Source organism: Canis lupus, chromosome 15, assembly GCF_003254725.2.
Source record: "Canis lupus dingo isolate Sandy chromosome 15, ASM325472v2, whole genome shotgun sequence".
Taxonomy (NCBI): Eukaryota; Metazoa; Chordata; class Mammalia; order Carnivora; family Canidae; genus Canis; species Canis lupus.
Window position 1 is genome coordinate 12,555,212 of NC_064257.1, and position 27,544 is coordinate 12,582,755.

Sequence of the window (27,544 nt, forward strand, 5' to 3'; positions counted from 1 at the left end):
AGTGGATTGTGGAAAGCAGAAGACATACTGGTGTTTTAATATACTGATATTTTAATATTACATTAGCTGCCAGAAAGAATATATACCAAGTATAGAAATTATTACCTTAATTTTCAAAGTTAGCATGTGTGGAGAATTAGGTTCATTATTTCCTTATCATTCTTTTATTTCTGCTACTGTGGCCATACTATATATTATTAGACTTTATAGAAGAGGAGTTGAGCTGGGATTTATTTTTATTTTTAATTTTGAAAAGCACTTGAAGTAAGTTGAGGCTACTGAATTATTATTTTTTTTTAGGCTACTGAATTAAATGGTAAAGTTGGCCTTGTGTGAAAAACATTAATGTTTCAGCTTTCTCTGTAATGGTTCAGGACTTTTGAACAACAAACAAAATCTTGTGCTATAAAAGAAAATTAATTAATTGAATATAGAATATCCTATGTCTCTATACAGTCATTTTTCTTTTTGATTAAGGTGGTTTGGGAAAATAAATTATAGGATGTTAGAATGCTTTGACTAGAATGTATAAGGAAGTAGAATTGCAAACCATGGTTCTGATTTGCTTGAATGTTAATATACAGAGATTATAATACTTAAATATTGACTCCTTTAACTAACTAGTAAAACCCCAAATCTGCATCTGCAATATAGTGGTCCTTATCCCAGGAGAAAGTTAGAATAGTTTTATAATCAACTTTGTTACAGATACTATGCTAGGAACTTTTCATAAATTGTATAATTTAATTACTATGACTCTCTGAGGCAAAGTAGGCATTGTCTTCATACTTTTAATTTAAGGAATGAAACACAGATTAGTTGTATAACTTGTCCAAAGTGTAATACATTTAATAAGTGGTGGAATTGGAAATTGCACCTAGCCTTGTTTGACTTAGAACTTGGGAGCAGCAATGTTGATGATGATGTTAGTAATAGTAGCTAACATTTATTTTATTGCCTCACATGTAATATTTCATATAATATTTAAAAGAACTTATGAAAGAGGTACATGAGACAGATGAGGAATCTGAGAAAGGTTAAATAATGAGCCCAAGGTTATATAGGAGGTGCTAGGGATTGGACTGTAATACAAATCTATTTGTCAAAAAGGTCTGTACCCCTCTGTCACCACACTCTAAAGCTGGTTTTGTTTCCGTTATACTCACTTGACCCTAGCGTGGACTCCAAGAATAGGAATATATGCAGTTTGGCAATATCTATCAAATCTATATATTCAAATTATATTTCTTCATAAACTGGTTTATCAATTTAAGATTATCCATTTCATGTAGGTGAATTGGTTTGGCAACAACCAATTGTTGATTGTATATATTCTGATATCTCCAGTCTATAGTCTGATATCTCCAACTCTAATGAAAATAGTATTTGTGAAATCACCTAATTGCTGAAGAACAGATATAGTTTTAACTTGTTGCATATCATCTTTACTTATGTGGCATTGTTGAGGGAATTTTTAGATCTTTCTGAAAACTGCTGTGTGAAATTATAATCATAGAAACAGAATGATAGTAGCAAAAACCAAAGATAAAACCAAATCTTCTTTCTGATACGAAGTATGTATAATTTAATTCTTTTGTACATCCTTTTTCAGAGCATTCTCATCTTGGCTGCTACCGACCCAAGGATTATAAGGTATGTAGTATAAATTGCGGAATGTTAATTGTCTTGGCTCTCACATAAAAGCATATGTATGTTTCTTACATGTATGGTAAGAGATTATCATAATCATTGAGTCAAGAAAATGTACAAACAATAATTGTCACATCATGGAATATCATTATTTTGGCTACATTGTCAAGTGGTAGAATAGACTTTTCATTGAATGTCTTCCTATAATTATTTGTGGCTTTTGATTATTTACATCAATTACTTACTGAATGTGTTTGTGTATGTATATGTGTGTATGTGAGAGAGAGAGACATAGACAAAGGCATTGATTGTTAATTTTAGTAATACTTTGCACAGTACTGTTTCTAACTTTCATTCTTAGAGCATCCTCACAATTTTTACAAAATCTGTATGCAGTTTATGCTATTTTCTTTAAATTCACCTTTTTTCTCACTACTATAAATGAAATATCAGTATCCCATGCCTTAGATGGATGATAGCCCTAAAGGATACAGGGAAAAGAGAACAGTGTTACTAAGTTCTGGCTAGATAATGGTTGTTTTCCAAAGGCTCTGAGGCATGTTCTCTATTTCTTAAAATGAGATAAGGAGTGATAGAGAAGTGTAGGAGACATACCAATAGCTTACTGAGGATTTCTGACTGAAAGAAAATTGAAAAGATAATACATCTTTTCCTTTGTAACTCAGTGTTATTTAGCATATGTCCATGTGCCATGTAAAATAATCTTGTGTATCATCTAAAATTAGTTTGGAAAAATAAAATAAAATAAAATAAAATTAGTTTGGGTACCATATTAAATTATCTGCCATACACTAGTAGTTTGTGTCCTCCATTTTAAGAAGCATCACCTCAGAGGTCGTCTTTTCTGTTCCTAAGTGAAATTTTGATAAGGAGTGTCACTATATTTGAGAAAAAAAAACCACAAAAAAACATAGTTTTACTTTTAATACCTTTGCTTATTTAATTGAAAACAATTTATTTTGCATTTACTGGCACTAAACAGCATAGTTTGAGTACTTTGCCATGCTTTGAGCATGATAAAAGAAATGCATTCCAGGTACTAAATTGAAATTGTTAAAAAAAAAAAATTGTTGAGAATGGGGACTGGAAATTCTTATTTATTTATTTATTTATTTATTTATTTATTTATTTATTTATTTATTTATTTATATTTTGAAATTTTTAATAAGTTTCCAGGTGATTCTGATGCAGCTCTCTTGCCATCTACCCAAGGATTGGCATTTGAGAACCACTAGTATGGACTATGAATATAGCATTTGAAATACAGCATTTGAATTGGTGGAACTGTCCCTCATACAGTGTTTGTATTTGGTTGTGCCCTCGTTTAGGACTGCTGCTTGGCATAATTCACCTGGGGCAGACCTATCCTATTATGTGGAATGTTTTCAAATACATACACATACATACAAGCACACTGATGTGTGTAATATATATGTGGGTATGCACACACATAGATTAAAAAGCATGATAGTCCTTGTCTGTCAGGGAAGCCACACTAGTTGGTCTACCTAAGGGATAAGCCTGTCTTTGTATGTTTCTGTCAAGTTATGCTTTACAATTTATAATCATATATTTATTTTCATCTTTTAAAAAAATCTTCTTGTTTATAAAATCTTAAAAAAAAAGGAGGTGACACTTGGGTGGCTCAGTCAGTTAAGCATCTCACTCTTGGTTTCTGCTCAGGTCATGGTCTGATGGTCTTGAGTGGGGAGTCTGCCTCAGATTCTCTCTCCTTTCGCCTCTGCTCCTCCACCTACTTGCTCACACTCTATTTAAAATAAATTTAAGGGATACCTGGGTGGCTCAGTCGGTTAAGTGTCTGTCTTCAGTTCAGGTCATGATTCCAGGGTCCTGGAATCCAAGCCTGTCATCTGGCTTCTTACTCAGTGGAGAGCCTGTTTCTCCCTCTGTCCCTCCCTCCACTTGTGCTTATGTTCTCTATCTCAAATAAATAAAATCCTTTTAAAAAATTAAAATCTTAAGAAAAATAAAATAAAACCTGCTTATTTTACTAATCTAAGTTCCAGAATGATAGGGACCTTGTTGATCTTGCTTAATTGATAATTGCTAGTACCTACCATATTATCTGATATATGGTGTGGGTTCCTAATATATGTGTATTGTGTGAGTGGATTTTTTTAAAGATTTATTTAGAAAAAGAGAGAACAAGAGGAAGGGGCAGAGGAAGAGGGAGAAGGAATCTCAAGCAGACTCCGCACTGAGCATGATGCCCAGGTTATGAGCCCAAACCAAGAGTTAGACACTTAACCAACTGCTTCACTAAGGTGTCCCATGTGAGTGGATTATTAAGAGAAAACAAGTAAACCAATTATATAAGAATATAGAATGGAGAGACAGGTATAAAGTTTATAGGACACTAATCTTTAACCTAACGTGAATACAATCCAGCTCTGTGTTGGCTGGTCCATTTAAAGATAGGTGTATATATTTATAATCCTCCTTTCCAAAGGAATTCTTTTTTTTTTTTTTTAAGATTTTATTTATTTATTTATTCATAGAGACACAGCTAGAGAGAGAGAGAGGCAGAGACACAGGCAGAGGGAGAAGCAGGCACCATGCAGGGAGCCTGACGTGGGACTTGATCCTGGGTCTCCAGGATCACACCCTGGGCTGCAGGCGGTGCTAAACCGCTGCGCCAACGGGGCTGCCCTCCAAAGGAATTCTTTAAAAGACTATTTACAATAGTATCTACTTCCTCCCTTTTTAAAATTTGTAGTTGGTCAGTCATTATCCTTTATTTTTAAAAGATTTTGTTTATTTATTCATGAGAGACAGAGAGGCAGAGACAAAGGCAGAGGGAGAAGCAGGCTCCATGCATAGAGCCCAACGTGGGACTCAATCCCGGGTCTCCAGGATCATGCCCTAGGCAGAAGGCAGGCAGTAAACCACTGAGCCACCCAGGCGTTACTCATTATCTATTCTTTTGGCCAAACTCAACTCTCTTTGCCCTAGGTGCATTATAACCAGCTGTTCTCATAAATTCTTGTATTCTTTTCACTTCATTTCTTTCCTGTTGTACCATTACTGCCCCCGAGTCATTGGCTTCTTCTCTCCCATGTACATGGTTCCATATGGCGGTATAATAGGCATTCATTTAGTATATGGGTTCTCGGTGGAGACTGGCCTGGACTCTCACAGTGGCATTTTAGGCAGTAACAGGTACCATTATAATAGTCATTTAGAAGAGGTACTCTTGATATTTAACGATCAGGTCTGCTAGATATTCTACAGTAGTGGGACAGTTCCAAACAATGAGGAATTCTTAAGTCCCACATGGCTTTCAGCTGTCTTGCTAACCATAATGGAAGTGAAAAACATGTTCATAATCATTAGAACCATTCTAATTCTACATAAACACAAGGTACCTTTACATTGTTTTGAGATACATCATATATTATAGAAATACAAGTGTATTATAAATGATTATACTTTGTTTTATTAAAAATGTATGGTGTAGTATTACACTGTGATGAAGTATACAGCAGCTCATTTATTTTCTTGGTTTTCTTGTATATAGTGGCTGATGATCTCTTACATTTTAAAACTCCAAACTTATTTACATAAGGGAGTGTGAGCATACTTTATGTTTTCAAGAGTCGTCATATTTGAGCACTTATGAATTGAAATGCATATGTTAGGTCATGTTCCATTAATTCTTGTTTATACTACAATTAAGACAATTCATTGATTTTTTTTGAAAGTGTATATGTAAGTTACATTTTTAATACATTCCATTTTAAGATATAAAAGAGGTCAATACAAAAAGAATTGTTTTTAAAATGAGGGCTACCTTAATTTTGGCTACCATAATAAATATTATAAACTGGGTGACATAAACAACAGAAATTTTCTCACAGTTCTGGAGGCTGGGAAGTGTAAGATTGGGGTGCCAGCCAAATTGGTACCTGGTGAGAGCTTGCTTCCTAGCTTGAAGATAGCTGCCTTTTCACTGTGTCTTCACATGGCAGAGAGAGAGAGCATGTGAGCACAAGCTTTGGTGTCTCTTCTTCCTCTTTTTTTTTTTTGGTATATTTTTTTATTGGAGTTTGATTTGCCAACATATAGCATAACACCCAGTGCTCATCCTGTCAAGTGCCACCTCAGTGCCCGTCACCCCGTCTCCCCGCCCACCTCCCCTTCTACTACCCCTTGTTCACTTCCCAGAGTTAGGAGTCTCTCATGTTCTGTCTCCCTCTCTGATATTTCCCACTCATTTTATCTCCTTTTCCCTTTATTCCCTTTCACTATTTCTTATATTCCCCAAATGAATGAGACCATATAATGTTTGTCCTTCGATTGACTCATTTCACTCAGCATAATACCCTCCAGTTCCATCCACGTCGAAACAATGGTGGGTATTTGTCATTCCTAATGGCTGAGTAATATTCCATTGTATACATACACCACATCTTCTTTATCCATTCATCTTTCGATGGACACCAAGGCTCCTTCCACAGTTTGGCTATTGTGGACATTGCTGCTATAAACATTGGGGTGCAGGTGTCCTGCCGTTTCACTGCATCTGTATCTTTGGGGTAAATCCCCAGCAGTGCAATTGCTGAGTCGTAGGGCAGTTCTCTTCTGCACAGCTAAAGAAATAGTCAACAAAACTAAAAGACAACCTACAGAATGGGAGAAGATATTTGCAAATGACGTATCAGATAAAGGGCTAGTATAAAGAACTTAAACTCCACAGCAAAGAAACAAACAATCCAATGATGAAATGGGCAAAAGACATGAACAGAAATTTCACAAAGGAAGACATCGACATGGCCAACAAGCACATGAGAAAATGTTCTGCATCACTGGCCATCAGGGAAATACAAATCAAAACCACAATGAGATACCACCTCACACCAGTGAGAATGGTGAAAATTAATAAGACAGGAAACAACTAATGTTGGAGAGGATGTGGAGAAAGGGGAACCCTCTTGGACTGTTGGTGGGAATGTGAACTGGTGCAGCCACTCTGGAAAACTGTGTGGAGGTTCCTCAAAGAGGTGTCTCTTCTTATAAGAACACTAAACTTTTCAGATTAGGACCTCACGAGTATGACCTCATTTAATCTTTTTTTTAAGATTTTATTTATTTATTCATGAGAGACACACACACACAGAGAGACAGAGACACAGGCAGAGGGAGAAGCAGGCTCTATGCAGGGAGCCCGACGTGGGACTCGATCCTGGGTCTCCAGGATCAGGCCCTGGGCTGAAGGCAGTGCTAAACTGCTGAGCCACCAGGGCTGCCCGACCTCATTTAATCTTAATTCCATACTCCAAATGCAGTCAAATAGGAGTTAGGGCTTCAACATACAAATTTGGAGAGATACAATTCAATCTATTACAGGGGCTTTGGTTGAAAAAAATCAATGATGCCATATGTAATCAGTGTATGAATAAATAAATGGATATATATCTAATAACAACAGGGTATTTCTTTTTTTTTTTTTTTTTAAAGATTTTATTTATTTATTCATGATAGTCACAGAGAGAGAGAGAGAGAGGCTCAGAGACACAGGCAGAGGGAGAAGCAGGCTCCGTGCACCAGGAGCCCGACGTGGGACTCGATCCCGGGTCTCCAGGATCGCGCCCTGGGCCAAAGGCAGGCGCCAAACCGCTGCGCCACCCAGGGATCCCACAACAGGGTATTTCTGGAAAGATTTATAGAACCCATTTTACCTGGGCCTTTATAAGGATATCCTTTCTAGCTTCAATTTGGCCTTCAGAGCTACTTGATCATTTTGTTCTCTTGTTGATTCTATAACACAGTCCAAACTTTTCCTCTCCTTCTCATTTTCTATATATGACATCGTATTTTACTCTGTCAAAGAAAGTGTTAGTTGTGGATGGCATTGTTCTCAGTTGTTTTCATTTCTGCTTCAACGTTTCTGTTAATCTCCACTTTCTCTCTGCTCTGCCTTCTTAATAATGTTAACACCTTCTTTGCATTTATGTATTGGCTCCCTCTCTTTTGACTATAAACATAATAATAAAATCAACTTAAATTTGTATAATGGGTTCCATTTTTAAAACTTTTCTTATTGATTATATCACTGGATTTTATGCAGCCTTATAAATTCAACAGGAGGGCAGCCCCGGTGGCGCAGCGGCTTAGCGCCGCCTGCAGCCTGGGGTGTGATCCTGGAGACCCGGGATCGAGTCCCACATCGGGCTCCGTGCATGGAGCCTGCTTCTCCCTCCACCTGTGTCTCTGCCTCTCTCTTCGCTCTCTCTGAATGAATGAATAAATAAATCTTTAAAATTAATTAATTAATTAATTAATCAATTAATTAATTAATCAATTAATTAATTCAACAGGAATCTTTATTGCTATCTTAAATGACAGAAAACAAATTGCACAAAGCTCCTGAAAAAGAACATATCTCACAGTCTGAATCCCTATATCTTTATCATCCTCTCTTTCTCCTTCCTTTCGCTGCTAGACATTCAAATGAACATTGCTTCTACTTCTTTATCCACTTCTAAACAATTTGGGAAAATGAATTTTATGATATCTCTCAAAACTGGAGAGTTCCTATATTTATTTAAAAGAGATAGGGGACCACCTTAGTGGAAGTGGAGAAGCAGACCTGGCTTTAGGCAAAATTGTGAAGTACATGTGGAATATATGGTTGATTTCTGGTAGCCTTACATCAGTTTTAGCATCCTCACATACCTAATCATTGCCTTATTACACTGGGTGCCTCTTGGACTTAGCAGAATACGGATTTAATGTGTCTTCCTAAATTGCTGAAAGTAAGTGTAATGTGTTCATTTTATCCTCACTTGCTAGCAAGGCATATGGTATCTGGTGGACACATAATGTTTGAATTTGTGGATGAATATCACATCAAGGTCAGAGTTTTCTGCTTAGTATTCCTGGCAATTTAGTTGTTCCTACTGCTCCTGAACTTACACACTCTGTTCCTATTATGTTATCACTAGCCTTCTCCAGGTCATGTCTATATTTCTACTTCTTGATTTTAGCTCACTGAATATATTAGAGTAGTGCTATGTGTTCTGAAACTTGACTATTTCAGTGTCTTAACACAATGTAAGTTTATTCCTCATTAACAGTCCAGTGCATCTGTTTCTTAAAAGCCTGGCAGTAACCTAAGTCACTTCTTCTATTCCATTGACAAGAACTGGGCACATGGCCGCATCTAGAAGCACAAGGAGGAGGTAGGCAACTGATTCCCATTAACCTTATACTACATAAGAGGGATACACATTTTAGGGGACAGCTAACCATATCTGACGCAGTCTGCCCCTTTGGCCACCAAATATCTCTGCATACCTTCCTTTCCCCACATAGAACATATTCACATCCTACTCAAGAAAGGCCACTCAGTTCCACTCAGTCACTTGAGTCTAGTTTGAAGGCCAGGATCTTTGGGTGATGCATAGGCCAGTCCATAAGATCTACATGGGGCTATTTATGACCCGGTGACCTATGAATTGACGTTCTCTATCTCCTCTCTCAAGTTCCCACCCTACTTGAACCCCTTTGTAATATACTTTGCTAGAAAAAGGAGCAGGATAGCTGGGCAAATGGATTCCTTGAGAAAGGAAGAGTGGTTGTCAGTCTGTGGCAGGGCTGAGTCCTGCCAGGCAAGCTTTGTGAACACCCTGCTGCCCTCATAGCAGAGGAGTCTCTTTGCATAGACATTACTAAAATCATGCTGCTTAAAACAGTAACTGTGTGATTTAAAATTATAGTGTGAATACATGTAGGCAGCTTGAATCTAAGTTGGAGAGGGCACAGACTTAAAGTGAAGCAAGTGCACGAGTCTGGCAATGTTGGCCAGTGGACTGCTTGTGTCTCAGGCTCCAACCCAGTAGTTATCCAAATTGGAGACCTGACAAATCAATTCTAAGAAGATGGAAGATTTGGAAGCAATTTCTCCTAGAGGTGTTTTTTCCCATGGAAAAAACAAGGAAAAAAAAAAAAACAAGACATTATCGTGATATTTTGACAAATGACATGGCAGTTTTTACTCTAAGGATTGTGGTGTGATAAGAATATCAGAGCCTATTCATCCATGGGCCTGACTCAAGGATGGATTTAGTAGCTTAACGTTTGTTAATTTTTCCTATGCTCTTCCTCTTATAGACTCTCCACAAAAAATAACAAAGATAGAGACATATTAGTATTAGTATTGTTAATGAAAAGACAGACTTCTGCTAGGGATATGAGTTTTCAGACCTGATCAGATGGTGAAAAGATTACTGAAGGGTTCTGCTTTCCTAGAAGACAAAGTAAGCATTTGGGAAGTTTGGCAAAAGGAAGTCAGGGCCCAGACTCAACACCAAGATTCGCTTACCTCATTGTGCAGTCATATTCCAGGAGGGAAGCTCAGGAAGTCTCAGAAGAATACATTTTCTAAATTGAAGGTCTTAGCTATGGCTGCAAGGGGTTGTCTGTTTATATCTTATTGGACTTCTAGGATTGTCTACGGCCAACTCACTCAAAGAACACGACAATAACTGAATAATAGTCTGTTGACATCAAGCCAAGCTGAGTTTATGATGACGTAAGGCAGTAAGGGAGAGCTACCACCTCAACAGCAGTTGGAGCAGTGTCTCTGAAAGGTGAAGGTTAAGGGCAGATACTTGGGGGGTTTTGGAGTCTGCGCTCCAGTATTTTAAGGTAGGGCTTTTAATGAGGGAATCTGATTGACAAGGTTTGTTATATAAAAGTTTGGGATTAATGGACACAAAGATTGGGATCTTAAATCAAGTCTTGATAAGTAAGCAGTTTATTTGGTAAGGAAGGATTTGTCCAATTAAGTGATCTGTTATCCCAAGAAGGGAATTGTTTGCCCAGATTCAGAATCTCTTGTTTTAAGAAGGGAGCTGATTGATGATTGAGCAGGCTGCTGTTCAGGTAAATAAATGATTTATGGGAATGTCCTGGGGCAAACGATGGTTATTTACTGGTTTATAGTGTTATTTTCTTGTGCAGGAATTTGCTTGAATTCATAGTAAAGTCTTGTTCTAGTAGGTGGGCCTCTTCTTTGATCTGATAGTTGAGCCATGTGATTGCCCATGATCTCACTTCTCGCATATCTCAGTAAAGTTATATATGCTTTTCCATTAATGCATTATGAATTGTTAGATTTATTCTAGAAACCTTACAGCTTGGGTTTTTATTGTAAACAGTCTTTTATGTAAAATTACATTTTTTCGTGTGTTTCACTGATATATAGGTTTGAAATTTATTTTTGTATAACATACTTGTTATAGATATTCTTGAATTTCTTAATAGAAGAAACTGTATCATCTGCATATAATTAATTTTATTTCTGCCATTCAAATTATTTCTTTGTCTTAACTTACTAGGATCTTTAATACAATGCTGAATAAAAGTGGTGATAGTGGATGTGGCAGAGACATTTATTGCTTATTGACTATTCATGTCCTCTTCCACCTTCTCAAGCCCTCTTCCACAGCTATATAGGACCTACTTTAGCTGATGGGCTATGAAGGAAGATTATGTGGATCCTTTCCAGGGTGAAACATAGACAAATTGATATGAACTCTTTCTTGTTTTAGTGGCAATGAGGCTTCATGTTCTAGATCATACAGCTATAAGTTGTTCAGTGTGCCTCATTAGAACAGTCCTTGGACTTTTTTTTTTTTTTTAAGATTTTATTTATTTATTCTTGAGAGACACACAGAGAGAGGCAAAGACACAGACAGAGGGAGAAGCAGGCTCCACACAGGGACCCCAACGTGGGACCCGATTCCAGGACCCCAGGACCATGCCCTGGGCCAAGGGCAGGTGCCAAACCCCAAGCCACCCACGTGTCCCTTGGACGGTTTTGTGAAGTGTAATTTCACTTGCTAACCTCTGTTACTATAAAACATAGGAAAAATGAATCTTTATTATGTTAAGCCACGGATTTTCAAACTTAATTTGCTACTGCAGCATAGCCTAATACAATGTGCCCTCTTGTCTTGATCCTGTCTTTGATAGGCTCATGTCTAAGGTTTCACACCTATGATTTGCAGTAGGTTACTGTTAAATATCCTTTAGCAAATTAACAAAGTTCCTTTTGCAATTCCCTATTTGTAAAGAATATTTTTAAAGTTATGAATGGATGTGAATATTATCGAATGCCTTTTTTTTTTCAGCATCTGTTGAGTTGGTTAATAGGTTTTCTAATGCAAACCTATCTTTGTATTCTTTAAATAAACCCAACTTGGTCATATTTTTTTTTTAATGTTACTAAATTTAATTTTTTCATATTTTTATCTAACATTGTTTCCATATATGGTTTCTAGTGAGGATGGTCTGTAATTAGCCTTCTACTATCCATGAGTAGTTTGGTAGCATTATTATGATCATAAAATTAATTGGAAATGTCTTCCTTCTTCTTTGAGAACAGTTTGTCAGTTTGTTCCTGAGCTCTGTATTTTGAGTTGTTAGTAAATCAGATTGAGACTGTCTTCTGTGAGACTTTCCTTTGAGGCATATTGAGGGACTTTGGCTCTAGGAGTTTTCTACTTGGAAGATCTGCCCTAGATCTCTCATATGTCACTGGCCTGAGACCCCTTACTTAGTAGCTGTTCAACTTTGCTTCAGGTTCCTATGCTATGAAGTACAGAGAATAAAAATATCTACTCCATCAGACTGTTGTGGGGATTAAACAAGTTATTTCTATAAATGCATACTACAGTGGTCAAAGTTTAAACACTTTCTCCCTCACATACACATAAGGATTGATCTATTTAGGAATTACTTAGCATTTTTATTGCATTATTTTGGCATTTCTTCTAAATTCTTCTCCAGTGTAAAGAAAAGTACATCTCTCTAAAACCAAACCAGGTAGGTGAGCGTATGGATTTTTTTAAAAAAGATTTTATTTATTTATTCATGAGAGACACACAAACAGAGTCAGAGATATAGGCAGAGGGAGAAGCAGGCTCAGATCCAAGGACCCTGGGATCATGCCCTGAGCCAAAGGCAGACGCTCAACCACTGAGCCACCCAGGCGCCCCTGAGCATATGGATTTTTAAACTAGATAAGATAGGAATTGATTACTTACCTGAAATAGGATTCACTAAGGAATGTTCTTGGCAAAACTGAGAAACTGCTCTTAGTTACCAATATCTGCTTTCTCTCTCTCTCTCTTAGATTATTTGCTCAGTTTATAAATAAGGAAACGAAAGCTTAGAGAGGAAATGACCTGGTCAGGCAGGGATTTGAACCCAGGTTTCTGGATGGTAAGCCGCTGTCCTTGAGGAATCAACCAAGAAATGGAACTCTTCTGTAATGAGCCATTTGGTTTCTGAATAACCTATGGAAAACTCATCAGAGCTATGGAAATGTTTCATAAGCTAAGGCTTAAGACTGCAAGTTTGAAATGGATTCTTAGTAAAGACTCACCCCCTCATTATACCTTTCAGTCCTCCATGTAGATATAAAACATTACAATACAAATACTCTGATTCCAGAAAGAACACATCCTAGCTATTTTCCTGTTGCACAGTTCTATTTAGTTCTAATTTCCTTCCTTTTTGTTTTATCACTACTTGTTTTTAATGTCTGCCATCATGGATTGTAACTTCTTTGAGGTCTTCTATTACATTTATCTGTGATTGCTATTGTCTCCTACCTTATTCAGTATTTCATACATAAAATATGCTTAATAAATGTTGAGTAGTGGGATCCCTAGGTGGCGCAGTGGTTTGGCGCCTGCCTTTGGCCCAGGGCACGATCCTGGAGACCCGGGATCGAATCCCATGTCGGGCTCCCAGTGCATGGAGCCTGCTTCTCCCTCTGCCTATGTCTCTGCCTCTCTCTCTCTCTCTCTCTCTCTCTCTCTCTGTGATTATCATAAATAAATAAAAAATTAAAAAAAAAATAAATAAATGTTGAGTAGTATCGAGTTACAGCATTGAAAGTTCTCTATAATGTGCCCCTTTCCACCTCTAAGATATTCTCTCCTATTGCTTTCCTGTAGAGATAACCATGTTACCATGTGCAGTGTTCATCTTTTCTTGCACCTTTTCCCTTATTCTGAATGCCCTCTTTCTTTGCTGTGCATATGGCTTTGATTCCAATCCCACCTCCTCCATGAGACTTCCACCATTCAGACGAAAATTGTTGAATAGCCCTCTGCGTTATTGTCATTAGGATGTATTTGACACAGCATATCTCACCGTCAGTTTTCTTTGTGTTTATGCCGCATTTCATCTGGATTGTGCATTCAAATCCCTGTACCTCTCTAGACCTGAGTATTAGCTAATATGTGGTTCAAGAGATTCTCAGTGAATATTCCGATAAATAGAGAAATAGGCTGTATTTAAAATATTGCTGACTAGTTCGGGGAGAAAATTTAGTAAAAAATGAAGTGACCCTCCTAGTCATCATGACTCAGATGATGTTGAAATTAACAAAGAAGGGTGCCTGGGTGGCTCAGTCAGTTGGGCATCCACCTTTGGTTCAGGGCTTGGGATCAAGTCCTGGGATCAAGTCCTACATCAGGCCCCCTGCTTAGTGGAGAGCCTGCTTCTCTCATTCCTTCTGCCCCTCCCCCTGCTTGTGTACATGTGTGCTCTCACTCTCTCTCCAATAAATAAATAAAATCTTAAAAAAAGAGAAAAGGATATTAATGAAGAGAAAATAGTCTCTCTAGCATAAGCCAAGGGGGTTCATATTTGATATAACTCTAGAAACAGCATTATGGCAGGTTCTTTTTGTTCCTGTAAGTCTCTTCTATATATATACCCTTGTATTTGTTGACCATGGACCTCTTTGATCTTGTTCTTGACATTGACTATGCTTTTACTTTCTCTGTGAACAGCTAATAGTGGAAAAATTTTCAATTTTTTATTCAGTATAGATCACATATTTCTTGATCATATTTTGGGGGACTGTAACTGAGCCATTTGAATCATGTGCTATTTGGTTCTGGGATGAAAGCTTGATTCTCTCAGCTGACTCATATGTTGCTGTAATTCTGGAAAGTAATGAAAATTGTGGTAGGGTCGAAACAAAAAGTTGTGCTTTTTATTTATTATTTAATAATAAATGACTTACATTTATTGTGTAATTCATACAACCTAGATGTTCTACTAAATACTTTAAATTAGGGAAGATCTATAAGATAGAGTAACTGTATTTTACTTATGAAGGAAATGAGTCTGAGAAAGATTAGGTGGCTTTCCTGAAGATTAAATTGACCTCCTTAAAGGTCAAATATTTACGAAATAATACTGCTAGAACACTGGCTTATAAAGGCAGGGACTGTGTTATGTTCATTGTCATAGTCCCAACACTTACAACAGTGACTGTAGATTAAGTATTTATTAAATGAATGCAGTTCCTCTCTCTCATTCTCTCTTGAACTCAACTCCAGATTATCACTCCATCACCTCATCAGTGCTACTCTTGTTGATATTACTGATGACCTTCCAAATGCTAAAATATAAAGGTCCATTCCCAGTTGTTTCTAATTTGATTTATCAGCAGTATTTAACTTAGTTACTCCTCTTACTTGAAATAACATTCTTCATTTGATGATACATCTTCCTGTTTCTTCCCCTTCTTCCCTGACCACTCCTTAATCTGATGTTTCCGTCTCATCTTCTGGATAGATATTCCCCAGGCCTTTGTCTACAGATGCTTTCTTATTTCTATTTATGTTCACTCCCTATTTATCACCACTCCCTTGGTGATATCACCCAGTGCCCTGTCTTTAAATACGATTTGTATCTTTATGCTGGACTCTTCTCCTGAATTCTATTCTAATATGCTGGGTGGTTAATAAATTGATAGATATGTGAAGCTCAACATGTCTAAAAACAGACTCCTAATATTTACTCTTCTGTCCCCCCCAGTTGGAAGGCTACTTATAAACTCAACTCTTTAGGTTGATTAGACCAAAATATTGGTGTTATGTTTGACTCTAGTCCATCAGCAAATCCTGTTGGCTCTATATTTCATTTGCCTTTTGGATCTGATCACTTTTCATCTCCATTGATATCACTCTGATCCAATCCAGCATCCTTTTCCATATTTTATTATAACCATTTCCTAGCTGATTTCCCTGTTTCTGCCCTTGGCCCCTCTATAGACCGTTCTTAATGCAGTAGTCAGGGAATTCTCCTTTTAAAAAAATAGTCACAGCATAGAAGCCTTATCCCTAAAATCTACCTTTTTAACTTCACCTACTATTTAGTTCACCTCTGTTGGCTTCCTTGCTTTTTCTAATATACCAGGCCATGCTCTACTCTCCACCCCACCCCAAAGATCTTTACTTTTATTTTTCTTTCTTTCTGGAATGATCTTCCTACAGATGTCCCCATGACTTAGGTCTTGTGGTCTTTACTAAGGTCTTTAGGCCTTTACTCCTTAGGTCTAAGACATTCTTTTTCTCTGTCAGGTCTCCATTGATTAACCTACTTAAAGTAGCAGCTCCTTCCCTCCATACCCCTCCTATATCACCCATCAGTACTTCTTATCTCCTCTCTGCTCTATTTTCTTATCATGGTATTTACCATCCTTAGACAAACTATATATTTTACCTATTTACTTGGTATGTGTGTGTTTTTAAAACTCTTTTTCCTTAGTAGAATGTAAATTATACTAGGATCTAAGGTCCCCATAATAAGGGTAGGAATTAATTAATTTTTCTATCCTGATTTATTCATTTTGTCTCCAGAACAAATGAGTCAATGAATGAGTATAAGGATAGAATTCTGTTCTGATTGCCCTCATACCTAAATTAGACTATCATTAGTTTCTGTGTATTGTCCTTTGTTTTATTTATTTTATTTTAAAAAAGATTTTATTTATTTATTCATGAGAGACACACAGAGAGAGGTAGAGACATGGGGAGAAGCAGGCTCCATGCAGGGAGCCCGATGTGGGACTTGATCCTGGGTCTGCAGGGATCCTCAACCACTCCGTGGTTGAGGCTCAACCACTGAGCCACCCAGGCGTCCCTGTCCTTTGTTTTATATATACACCCCTACCTTTACCCCACCACTGCTCAAAAGCTCTTGGAATTGATAAAGTTTTATAAATTTTAGATAAGTGGAATGAATAACCAGATGTATCTAACATTTACTTTTACAGTGATAAGGATGACCTCTACATTCTGAAACTTACCTTCAAATATGGTTGTGGCATTATAGTTGTTTTTTTTTTTTTTAATTCTTACAAAGGTTCTAAGGTTGCATCTATGTATGATAGTATCACATTTATTATGTGTATACAAATAAAATTTGTATACACATTCAAATTTTTTGAACAGGTTATCAGGACACCCCATGGGAGAGACTTTGATGACTCTTTGGAAAGATGTGATGAGTACTTAAGCTCAAGGTCATGTAGCAAGCCCCAGCATTCAGCAAGGACCTTACTAGTCCATTCAGCACCTTCAACAATGCCGAAGCATTCTCCAAGCCCTGTGTTAAATAGAGCTTCTCTCAGGGAAAGGTAATGCTTAGTCTCTCTTTCTGTACTGATATTTTGAATAATCATCATTAGAAAAGACAAGGCAGCAATTATGTATGTAAAATGTTTATTCCTGCAAGTATAATTTGATTTTAAAAGGCTTACTTTTTGTTTAGAATATATTACATATCACATAGTACTAGATACTCCTCCCCAGCCCAGTCCTCTTGAAGTAAGCTTACTATTAGCAAGTTTATTAATAATTAGAGTCACTTTAACCCTAATTAAATACTGTAGTTCCTAAAAGTGAAAAATAGTACATGATGGTTGTTTTCAATAGATTTAGAGGCATTTAACATTATGGATATGGCTTATATATAAAAATAGCACAGATTATACTCTCCTTTTAGTGGTAATGATGATGCTGTATATTGTTGGTATATGGTACCTCACATAACCTCTCCCTAATTCCCCAGGAGAATCTTAACCATGTAAAGATTCCAGCCCTCCCTCTAAAAAAAGCTTTGGCAACCAAAGCTAGACACTTGTAATAATTTGAGTGTGAAGAAAATAATACCTCTTTATCTGTTTTTGTTGTTAACTTCAAATTGGAAATTCCTTGCCTCACTCACTAATAATAATATAGAAAACAGAGTTGCCATAGATTAAAAACAAACAAACAAACAAACCTCACCCTAGGTAGTTTAAAAATTATATGGAAATTTGAACACCTAAGAGGCATGCCATCAAGAGCATGGAAATAAAATCTATATTTACAGATGGTATCAAAAAGCTAAAGGAACATATTAAATTTGTATAGCTTATTATAACTATCAGACATCACTGACAAAATTTAAACAAACTGTCTATCAAAAAGTTCATCTCAAAACCGATGATTTGAGCAAGAGTTATCCATTTGGAAGCTGTATTAAAACATCCCTATTCTGAACATATGATAGATTTGTGTTTCCAAATTAGCCCTGTAAGTCTCCACATGGACGTATGAAGATCTGCTGGAGACCCTAATCCTGACAGGGAATTTTGATTCATGTGGCTTCTAGATTCATTAGAATCCTGCCTTCGGGGTCATGGAGTTCATAGACAGACAGGTAGATTAAAAGATAGACCTTGTATTTGTAGAGAGAGATACATGTCTATGTTTCTATAGGCTTTAAAGTTCAAGAGAAACTTTTGAAGAGATTTTTTTCTGCTGAGGCCCAGTAACTTGTGTCTCAGTTGTCAGGGGACTTTCTTTAGTTACTGTGTCTGCTCAGATGTTCAGGCATGTAGTCAGTGCTCCTCTTTTTTTACTTATGTTTAGAATTAAGCACTTGTGGTTTTGTCATTAGGTTCTTTGCCATCTCACTAGGTTTTCAACAAATTTTTCACCTGTATCTCCTTGGATATGTTTTTATAAATATTGTTTTATTTTTCTGCCTTTTCACATATTTCACAGAGCTCTCCAGTTGTCTACCTGTAATACAGTATGAATTTTAGTCCCACGTTATTTTATCCTTGTCTGTAATTTTGTCCCACCTTTTGAAGTCTGTCTTCCCAAGTTGATAAATTCTTCACTGAGGCTATACTCAAAAATTCTTCACTGAGGTTAGCTAAAGTCAGCTGTCTCTTTTTCATAGTCCAGTGCAGGTGATGGCTTCTAGTAGTCAGTGGCATTTGCACATTTATTCTGATGCTTGATAGTAGATGTAGTAAGTTCTTTTCTAGAAGGAAACAAGTAGCTCTAATATTAAACATTATCACCTATCACTTGAGGAAGGTTGAGGTACTTTTAAAATAAAAGAATTTAAATTCATCTAAAGGAATTAATAAACTTTTATTGAGGTACTTTTTAGGGTAGATAAATTTTTTTACTTTCACTAGGGTAGAACACCTCTACTTTGAATGTATGTTCTAAAAAAGATTTTGATTTAGTTATAAAGGAAAATAAAGTGTCTATAGGACATATCACCAGGAACAGAAACATTTCATCCTTTTGAAAACACTCAGTACTACACCTTAAAATATAATACGTTCTCTGATACGGCTTTTTAGGTTAGTGAGCAGTATACTTAGAGGGTGTTTATAAAATCGAGTGGAATCAGTAAGCAATTTGAAATGATGGAAATGTAGATTGTGTGTCCCCGGCAAAATTGGGACTATGACAAGATATACAGCTATAGGAGTTTAACTGGGTAAATAGTCATTAAGATAAAATAAGTTTTCCTCTAGGATTATTATAAAATGTTGACTCCTTAATCACGAATGTGAATAAATAGGCTTTCAAAAAGTCTATTAGTGACTGTAAGCAAATGAATTTCTTTATTTATAGTGAAGGTGCTTTTTGCTTTAAGCCCATTTAAAAAAATATCTTCAATGGAGTTAACACACATAAAACGGTTGCAATTTTTATTATAAATGTTACATTTCAGAAACAGTTTTGTCCTCCAAAAATAAATATTAGTATTATGACTTATATGTATTAGGCTGTAGAATTATTACTAAAATCAGACTAAGAAATACTAGCAAATCTAATTTAAAAGTAGCTGATATTCCTTTTAATCATGCTTACGGTTTCGAATTTTGTAAATGAAGTTAAAGATTGTTGGGCAATCATTTCTTATACCACAGCACAGACTAGTGGATCCTCTCATAGTACACTGAAGAGATCCTCTTGGAACTGCATATTTGGATCTCAGGTTTTCAAGATATGTTACCTACGTAGGCAAATAACAAAATTGGACAATGTATTTGTGTAGATCCAGTAATATTTCCTTTTACAAATGTAGGAGATTAAAATTTAGATATAGCTGATCATCCATTATTGACTGTGTTCTTTAAAAAACAGGTCATGTAAATCATTTTTCCTGATTAAGAGTTTATATTTTGAGTAAACATATAAAATTATAACTTTGCCATCACAAGCTGGGAGAAAACAGGCAAAGTGTAAGCAGTTAACATTTTAGTATCCATTCCTTTATGAAGGAATTATATCAATAATACTTGATATGATGAATTATAATCAGATGGACCTGGAGATTTTCATTATTACTTATAAGATTGATAAAGTAGCTTAGTTATACTAATGCCAATTTTGAGTTTGGGAAGGGCATAAGAAAGAAGAACGGTTGCTTTATTTCTCTCTATTCCCAAACTCAGGTTTTAATAAAAGTCACATTTTCCTGTTTTTCAATATTCACTTAAAAAACACACTTACAGGAGAGACTAGAGAAGTGTTATCTATGCTGAGGGGGGATCATTCAATTTTTATGTTCTTATGTATTCTGAGGGAGTAAGAACATAATTGGATTCTAAATAATATTTTCATCTATTTAAACATTTTGTTTCATTTCATAAAATTAGTTTTATTTTTCTGTATACAGAAAGGAATTTCTTCTACATAATTTAAGAGAGTATGATGAAATTATTGGAAAATAAAAACTAATTTTAAAGGCACTATACATGGAATTGTTCTAATCTGAGCATCTGTATATTTTTTTAAAGATTTTATTTATTTATTCATAGACACAGAGAGAGAGAGGCAGAGACACAGACAGAGGGAGAAGCAGGCTCCATGCAGGGAGCCCAATGTGGGACTCGATCCCGGGTCTCCAGGATCACACCCCAGGCTGCAGGAGGCGCCAAACCACTGCACCACTGGGGCTGCCCACGAGCATCTGTATCTTTATTTGGAGCTAAAGCTCTAACAAATTATGTAAGGAGATCATTAAAGTGGTCAGATATATATAGGTATGCTCTCCCTAATTCACATCAAACTTTATTAAGACCACTTATTGCACATACTACATACTACAAAGACTTAATATGTCTGCAGAGAATCAGTGCCTGATTTTACATCTGCCTCTCATCCTTGGTCAGTGAAGAAAATATACTATTTTCATCTTTCTATGTTATCACATGGGGATAGGTAAAAAAAAAAAAAATGACTTTCTGTGTCTGGCATTTGGAAAGATTTATTTTTCTCTCCCTCTGGCTACAAGTCACCTTTGTTTTTTATGTCTACAGATTCCATTCTGATTGGTGTTCACCTTCAAACTGCGATGAGATCCATGACCGGGTAAAAAATGTCTTGAAATCACATCAGGCTCATCAAAGACATTTATATGTTAGTTTCTAAAATATTTTCTTGAAGGCCTTTTCTAATTGGGCAAGAAAACCACTCAAGATGCTTAAAACTTGTAATAGTTAACCACTGGGAAGAGAAGAAAAAAGATACAACCTCCAAATGATGGAAGTCAGTGGTTTTGCTAAAGGCAACATCTCTAACTTCTGGCTTGGCCTGAGTCGTTATGCAAAATGTTTGATATCATCTGAACTCTAAACAGTGTTACTAATAATTATCTCATAGTCAGTAAGTAGTAACTTTATGGTAATTATTTCATAGCCTTCAAAGTATGGAGACTCTTGTGGCCCGGTATAAAACACTTCCATTTCTTACAAATAGATTTTGTTCTAAATGGTAAAGTGGGGTGAGAAATAATTATTTTGAAATAAACTTCTCAGCTTATTTTTATGTTAATTAAATATTTAAAAGAAAAGATCAGGTTTACCAGGTGTAATATTAGAGAACATCAGTGTGAGAATATTTTCTGAGGTAAGACAAACAAACATATATATGAAGGACAGCTGGGGAATAATTGCAGTGTATTCTTTTTGTGTTTGATTTTTCTGTTTGTTTGTTTCATTCAGTAGTCTACTGAATCATTTATCATGAGTGTCATATTAGGAACTAGGCTTGGTCCTCACCATATAACTGGATTATTTGGCATTCCATGAGTTTGTACAGTTTTAAGTTTCTATATGTATAACTGTTTTTAAATTAAGCTTGTTTTCTGGCACCTAGGTGGCTCAATCAGTTAAGTGTCTGACTTTGGCTGAGGTCATGATCCCAAGGTCCTGGGATCAAGCCCTCCATTGGGCTCCCTGCTCAGCGGGGAGCCAGCTTCTCCCTCTTTCCTCTGCCTCTTCCCTGGCTTGTGTGCTCTCTCTCTCTCTCTCTCTCTCTCTCTCTCTCAAATAAATAAAACCTTTTTAAAAATTAAGCTTGTTTTCAAAACACAATATACATATAGAAAATGCACAAATCATAAGTAACAACTCTATGAATTATAATAATCAGCACACTCCTGTGTAAGCTGTCTACCCAAATCAAGAAATAAAATATTACCAGCTCTGCAGAAGCTTTTCTTTCCTCTCAGCTACTGCCACTCCAAGGGTAAACATTATCTAACTTTAAATAGTAAGATTAGTATTGTGTGTTTTAATCTTTATATAAATGACATCCTACAATATCTGCTTCTTTGTCTGACTTGTTTCACTTTGACTTTGCAATTCAGACTTCTTGGTACTGCACATATCTTATAATCAACAATAATTCTTTACTTTTGCCTGCTGTATGGTGTTTGTTATATGAAAACACTACTGTTGATTTATTCTTCCTTTTTTGATGGACATTTAGGTTGTTTCTGGTTTGGGCTATTGCAGAGGTGCTATAAGCATTTTATGCATACTTTGAGTATTGTTGTATTCTTCTTCTTTGGGTATGTATGTACTCTTCCTATTTGGAATTTCCCAGACATAGGGTATATATACATTCAGCTTCAGAAGGTGCCGTCAAAAAACAAAAAAATAAAGAAGGTGCCATCAAAGACTTTTTCAGGTAATTCTAACTACCTGTTAAAACATAACCTGAGAGGTATACATTTTAATCTTTTAATCATTATATTTAAAGTGCATATCTTATGAGTAGCACAAGGGGTTGTTTTTGTAGACTTAAGATCTAGAATTTTTATGTAGATTGATGTGGCTTTTGTTTGGATTAGTATTTTTTATAACTTTCTTTTTTATTAACTTGTTATTCATTTTTAACTCTTCTGTTATTGGTGGCTCTAGAGATTTCAACATGCATGTATGATAAATGATTTTTTTGTTGACCTCCCTAAAAATAATGAGGCCCTAAAACATTTAACCCTCTTTTAACCTGCCCCCTTTTTTGCATGTTTTTGGCATGCATTTTAATTCTATATACATAAAACACAAGAAATTAATTTTGTTTATATAGTAATGTTTATTCATGTTAGTCATTTATATATTTTTTCTATTCTTCATTCTTTCCTTAACTTCCATGTTCCCCTATGGATTTTAGGGTCATTTTCCTTCTGCCTTTAATACTTCTTTCTTGACATTCCCCTGGCTATGAATTCTGATTTTGTTTGAAAACATCTTGGTTTTATTTTTTATGGGATAATTTTATTGGATATAAAACTCTAGGTTGGTAGTTATTTTCTTTGGTATTTTAAAGAAACTATTCCATTGTCTTCTGGCTTCTTTTGTGTCTTGAAAAGTAAGCTATTATATCTTTGAAGTAATATGAAGATTTTTCATCTGCTCTGTTGCATTTAAGATTTACTCTTCAACTTTGCATTTAGTAATTTTACTATTATATACCTAACATGTCATATTCTTAGATTGATTTCTATGTTGAGTTTTCAGAGCTTCCTAAATTTGAAGGTTGGTATTTTCCATCAATTTTGGAAAACCTGTAGCCAGTCTTTCTTTAAACAGTGCTTATGCCCCATTATTTGTTTGTGTAGAACTCCCAATTATACTTGTATTAGATTTTTAGACTTATGTAAAATTTTTAAAAAATTTTAGATGCATATGCATCTTATGCTTATTTTGATATTTTTAATTCTTTACTTTCTTCTCTCTCTAGTTTGCATGCTTTCATGAGACATGTCCTCTAGTTTACTAGTCCTGTCTTCTGTGTTTACATTGATATTAAAACTGTTAATAAAGTAAAGCTGACGTAGAAGGGAATGTTCAACCTAATGAAGAGCATCTTTGAAAACCTATAGCTAATATGATACTTAATGTTATACTTAATGGTAAAAGACCGAATATTCAGTCTTTCAGAAACCATGATGCTCTCTCTTGATATTCTTTTAACATCATATGGAGAGTCTTAGACAATGCAGGAAGATAAGAAAGCGAAATAAAAGGGATACAGATTGAAAAGTAAGAAAAAAAAAACATATTTGCAGAGGATATGATTTTACAGAAAAATCCACAGGATCTCCAGAAGAGCTCTCAGAACTAATAAGTGAGTTTAACAGGGTCACAAAATATAAAGAAAGCCAATTTTTCCCCTATATATCTGCAATGAATAATTGGAATTTTAAATTAAGAAATCCATACCAGCCTTTCTCTGCGGAATCACCATGGCGGCTGGGACCCTGTACACATATCCTGAAAACTGGAGGGCCTTCAAGGTTCTCATTGCTGCTCAATACAGCGGGGCTCAGGTCCGCGTGCTCTCCGCACCACCCCACTTCCACTTTGGCCAAACCAACCGCACCCCTGAATTTCTCCGTAAATTTCCTGCCGGCAAGGTTCCAGCATTTGAGGGTGACGATGGATTCTGTGTGTTTGAGAGCAATGCTATTGCCTACTATGTGAGCAATGAGGAACTGTGGGGAAGTACTCCAGAGGCAGCAGCCCAGGTGGTGCAGTGGGTGAGCTTTGCTGATAGCGACATAGTGCCCCCAGCCAGTACCTGGGTGTTTCCTACCTTGGGCATCATGCACCACAACAAGCAGGCCACAGAGAATGCAAAGGAGGAAGTGAGGTGAATTCTGGGGCTCCTGGATATTCATTTGAAGACGAGGACTTTTCTGGTGGGTGAACGTGTGACACTGGCTGACATCACAGTTGTCTGCACCCTGTTGAGGCTCTATAAACAGGTCCTGGAGCCTTCTTTCCGCCAGGCCTTCCCCAATACCAACCGCTGGTTCCTTACCTTGCATTAACCAGCCCCAGTTCCGGGCTGTCTTGGGGGAGGTGAAACTCTGTGAGAAGATGGCCCAGTTTGATGCTAAAAAGTTTGCGGAGAGCCAACCTAAAAAAGACACCTCACGGAAAGAGAAGGGTTCTCGGGAAGAGAAGCCGAAGCCCCAGGCTGAGCGGAAAGAGGAGAAGAAGGCTGCTGCCCCTGCTCCTGAGGAGGAAATGGATGAATGAGAGCAGACACTGGCTGCTGAGCCAAAGGCCAAAGACCCCTTTGCTCACCTGCCCAAGAGTACCTTAGTGTTGGACGAATTTAAGCGCAAGTATTCCAATGAGGACACTCTCACTGTGGCACTGCCGTATTTCTGGGAGCATTTCGATAAGGATAGCTGGTCCCTGTGGTACGCTGAATACCGGCTTCCCTGAGGAGCTCACTCAGACCTTTATGAGTTTTAACCTCATCACTGGAATGTTCCAACGGTTGGACAAGCTGAGGAAGAATGCCTTTTCCAGTGTCATCCTCTTTGGAACCAACAACAGCAGCTCCATTTCTGGAGTCTGGGTCTTCCGAGGCCAGGAGCTTGCCTTTCCGCTGAGTCCAGATTGGCAGGTGGACTACGAGTCCTATACGTGGCGGAAACTGGATCCTGGCAGCGAGGAGACCCAGACGCTGGTTCGAGAGTACTTTTCCTGGGAGGGGGCCTTCCAGCATGTGGGCACAACCTTCAATCAGGGCAAGATCTTCAAGTAAACATCTCTTGTCATCATCGCCTAGCTGCCTGTACCTGCCCTTCAGGGAGATGGGGGTCATTAAAGGAAACTGAACATTGAACCCTTAAAAAAAAAAAAAGAAAAGAAGTCCATACCATTTATAATAGCACCAGAAATTGAAGTGCTTAGATATAATCCTAACAAAATATGTGCAGTATTTGCGTTCTGAGAATTACAAAATGCTGTTGAACATCAAAGAAGATAGAACTAAATGAAGAAGTGCACCATGTTCACAGAATGGAGAAGTCAATATGAAGATGTCAGTTTTCCAATTTGGTCTCTAGATTCAGTGGAATCATAATTAAAACCCTATCAAAACTTTTTAGTAGAAATTGACAAGCTGATTCTAAAATGTATATGGAAAGGCAAAGGAAATTGAAAAACCAAAAACATAATTCTGAAAAAGAACAAAGTTGGAGGATCCATTACCTAATTTTAAGACTTACTATAAAGCACAACAATGAAGACAGTGTGGTTTGACTAAATAATAGACATATAAAGAATAGATCCCCCAGGATAGACCCACATCAGTATTGTCAACTGATCTTTGACAAAAGTGCAAAGTCAATTAAACGGAGACTTTGCATTTGCTGTCTTTTCAATGCATGGTTCTGGATTTTTAAAAGTGAACATTTAAAAATAAACCTAAAACATAGTAGATAATCTATTTATATTTGTAAATTACTTTTAAGGTATGACACCAAACACATGATCCATTTAAAAATTTGATAACTTGAACTCCATTAAAATTTAAAAATTTTGTTCTGTGAAAGACACTGTTAAGAGAATAGAATGACAAGTCATAGTCTGGATGAAAATATTTGCAAATCACATACATGACTAAGGATTTGCATCCAGAATTTTTAAAAAATCCTCTTAAAACTCAGGCAGTACCCACCATTTGCTTCAACGTGGATGGAACTGGAGGGTATTATGCTGAGGGAAGTAAGTCAATCGGAGAAGGACAAACATTATATGTTCTCATTCATTTGGGGAATATAAATAATAGTGAAAGGGAATAGAAGGGAAGGGAGAAGAAGTGTGTGGGAAATATCAGAAAGGGAGACAGAACATAAATACTCCTAACTCTGGGAAATGAACTAGGGGTGGTGGAAGGAGAGGAGGGCGGGGGGTGGGGGTGAATGGATGATGGGCACTGAGGGGGCACTTGACGGGATGAGCACTGGGTGTTTTTCTGTATGTTGGCAAATTGAACACTAATAAAAAATAAATTTATTATAAAAAAAACCTCAGGCAGTAAATCTGAACAGACATTTCACCAAATAAACATGAAAAGATGCTCAATAATCATCATAGAAATGAAAGTAAAACTGCAATGAGATACCACTGCCACCTTATAGAATTGTTTAACAGAAACAACCAAAAAAACTTATACTAGTAAATGCTGTCAAGGATGTGGAGCAATAGAAATTCTCATTCAGTCCTGGTGGGAATGCCCAGTAGTACAGCCACAAGATAGTTTGGCAATTACGTATAAGGTTAAACACACTTATCATACAACCCAGCAATCCTACACTTAGGTATTTCCCCAAATGAATTGAAAACTTAGGTTCACATAAAAACCTGTACATGGAAAAAAAAAAAACCTGTACATGAATATTTTAGAAAGTTTATTCATAATTGCCCAAAATTAGAGGCAGTCAATATGTTCTTCAAAGGCAAATGGCAAACAAACTATGGTATAGCCATTATATGGAATATAACTCAGCAATAAAAAAGGATGAACTAGAGAGTCACCTGACGACTCTTGATTTTGGTTCAGGTCATGATCTCAGGGTTGTGGGATCAAGCCCTGTGTCAGGCTCCATGCTCAGCAGGGAATCTGCTTGAGATTCTCTCTCTCCCTCT

General features: G+C 36.6%; 1 protein-coding gene and 1 pseudogene across 3 annotated transcripts in view; both read left to right on the forward strand.

Moving 5' to 3' along the window:
- The window catches only part of SPATA6 (spermatogenesis associated 6), a 144,034-nt gene that overhangs the window by 82,358 nt on the left and 34,132 nt on the right, over window positions 1-27,544 (forward strand). Inside the window, exons 9-11 of one of the 3 annotated variants that reach the window (XM_025420157.3) lie at window positions 1,613-1,653; window positions 16,959-17,143; window positions 21,125-21,224. In XM_025420157.3, the coding sequence (XP_025275942.2) occupies window positions 1,613-1,653; window positions 16,959-17,143; window positions 21,125-21,224 (326 nt within the window). The remainder of the gene's footprint in view (window positions 1-1,612; window positions 1,654-16,958; window positions 17,144-21,124; window positions 21,225-27,544) is intronic. The other 2 variants (XM_025420158.3, XM_049094130.1) reach the window with 2 other exon arrangements.
- Window positions 24,305-25,736, forward strand: LOC112642507 (elongation factor 1-gamma-like; annotated as a pseudogene).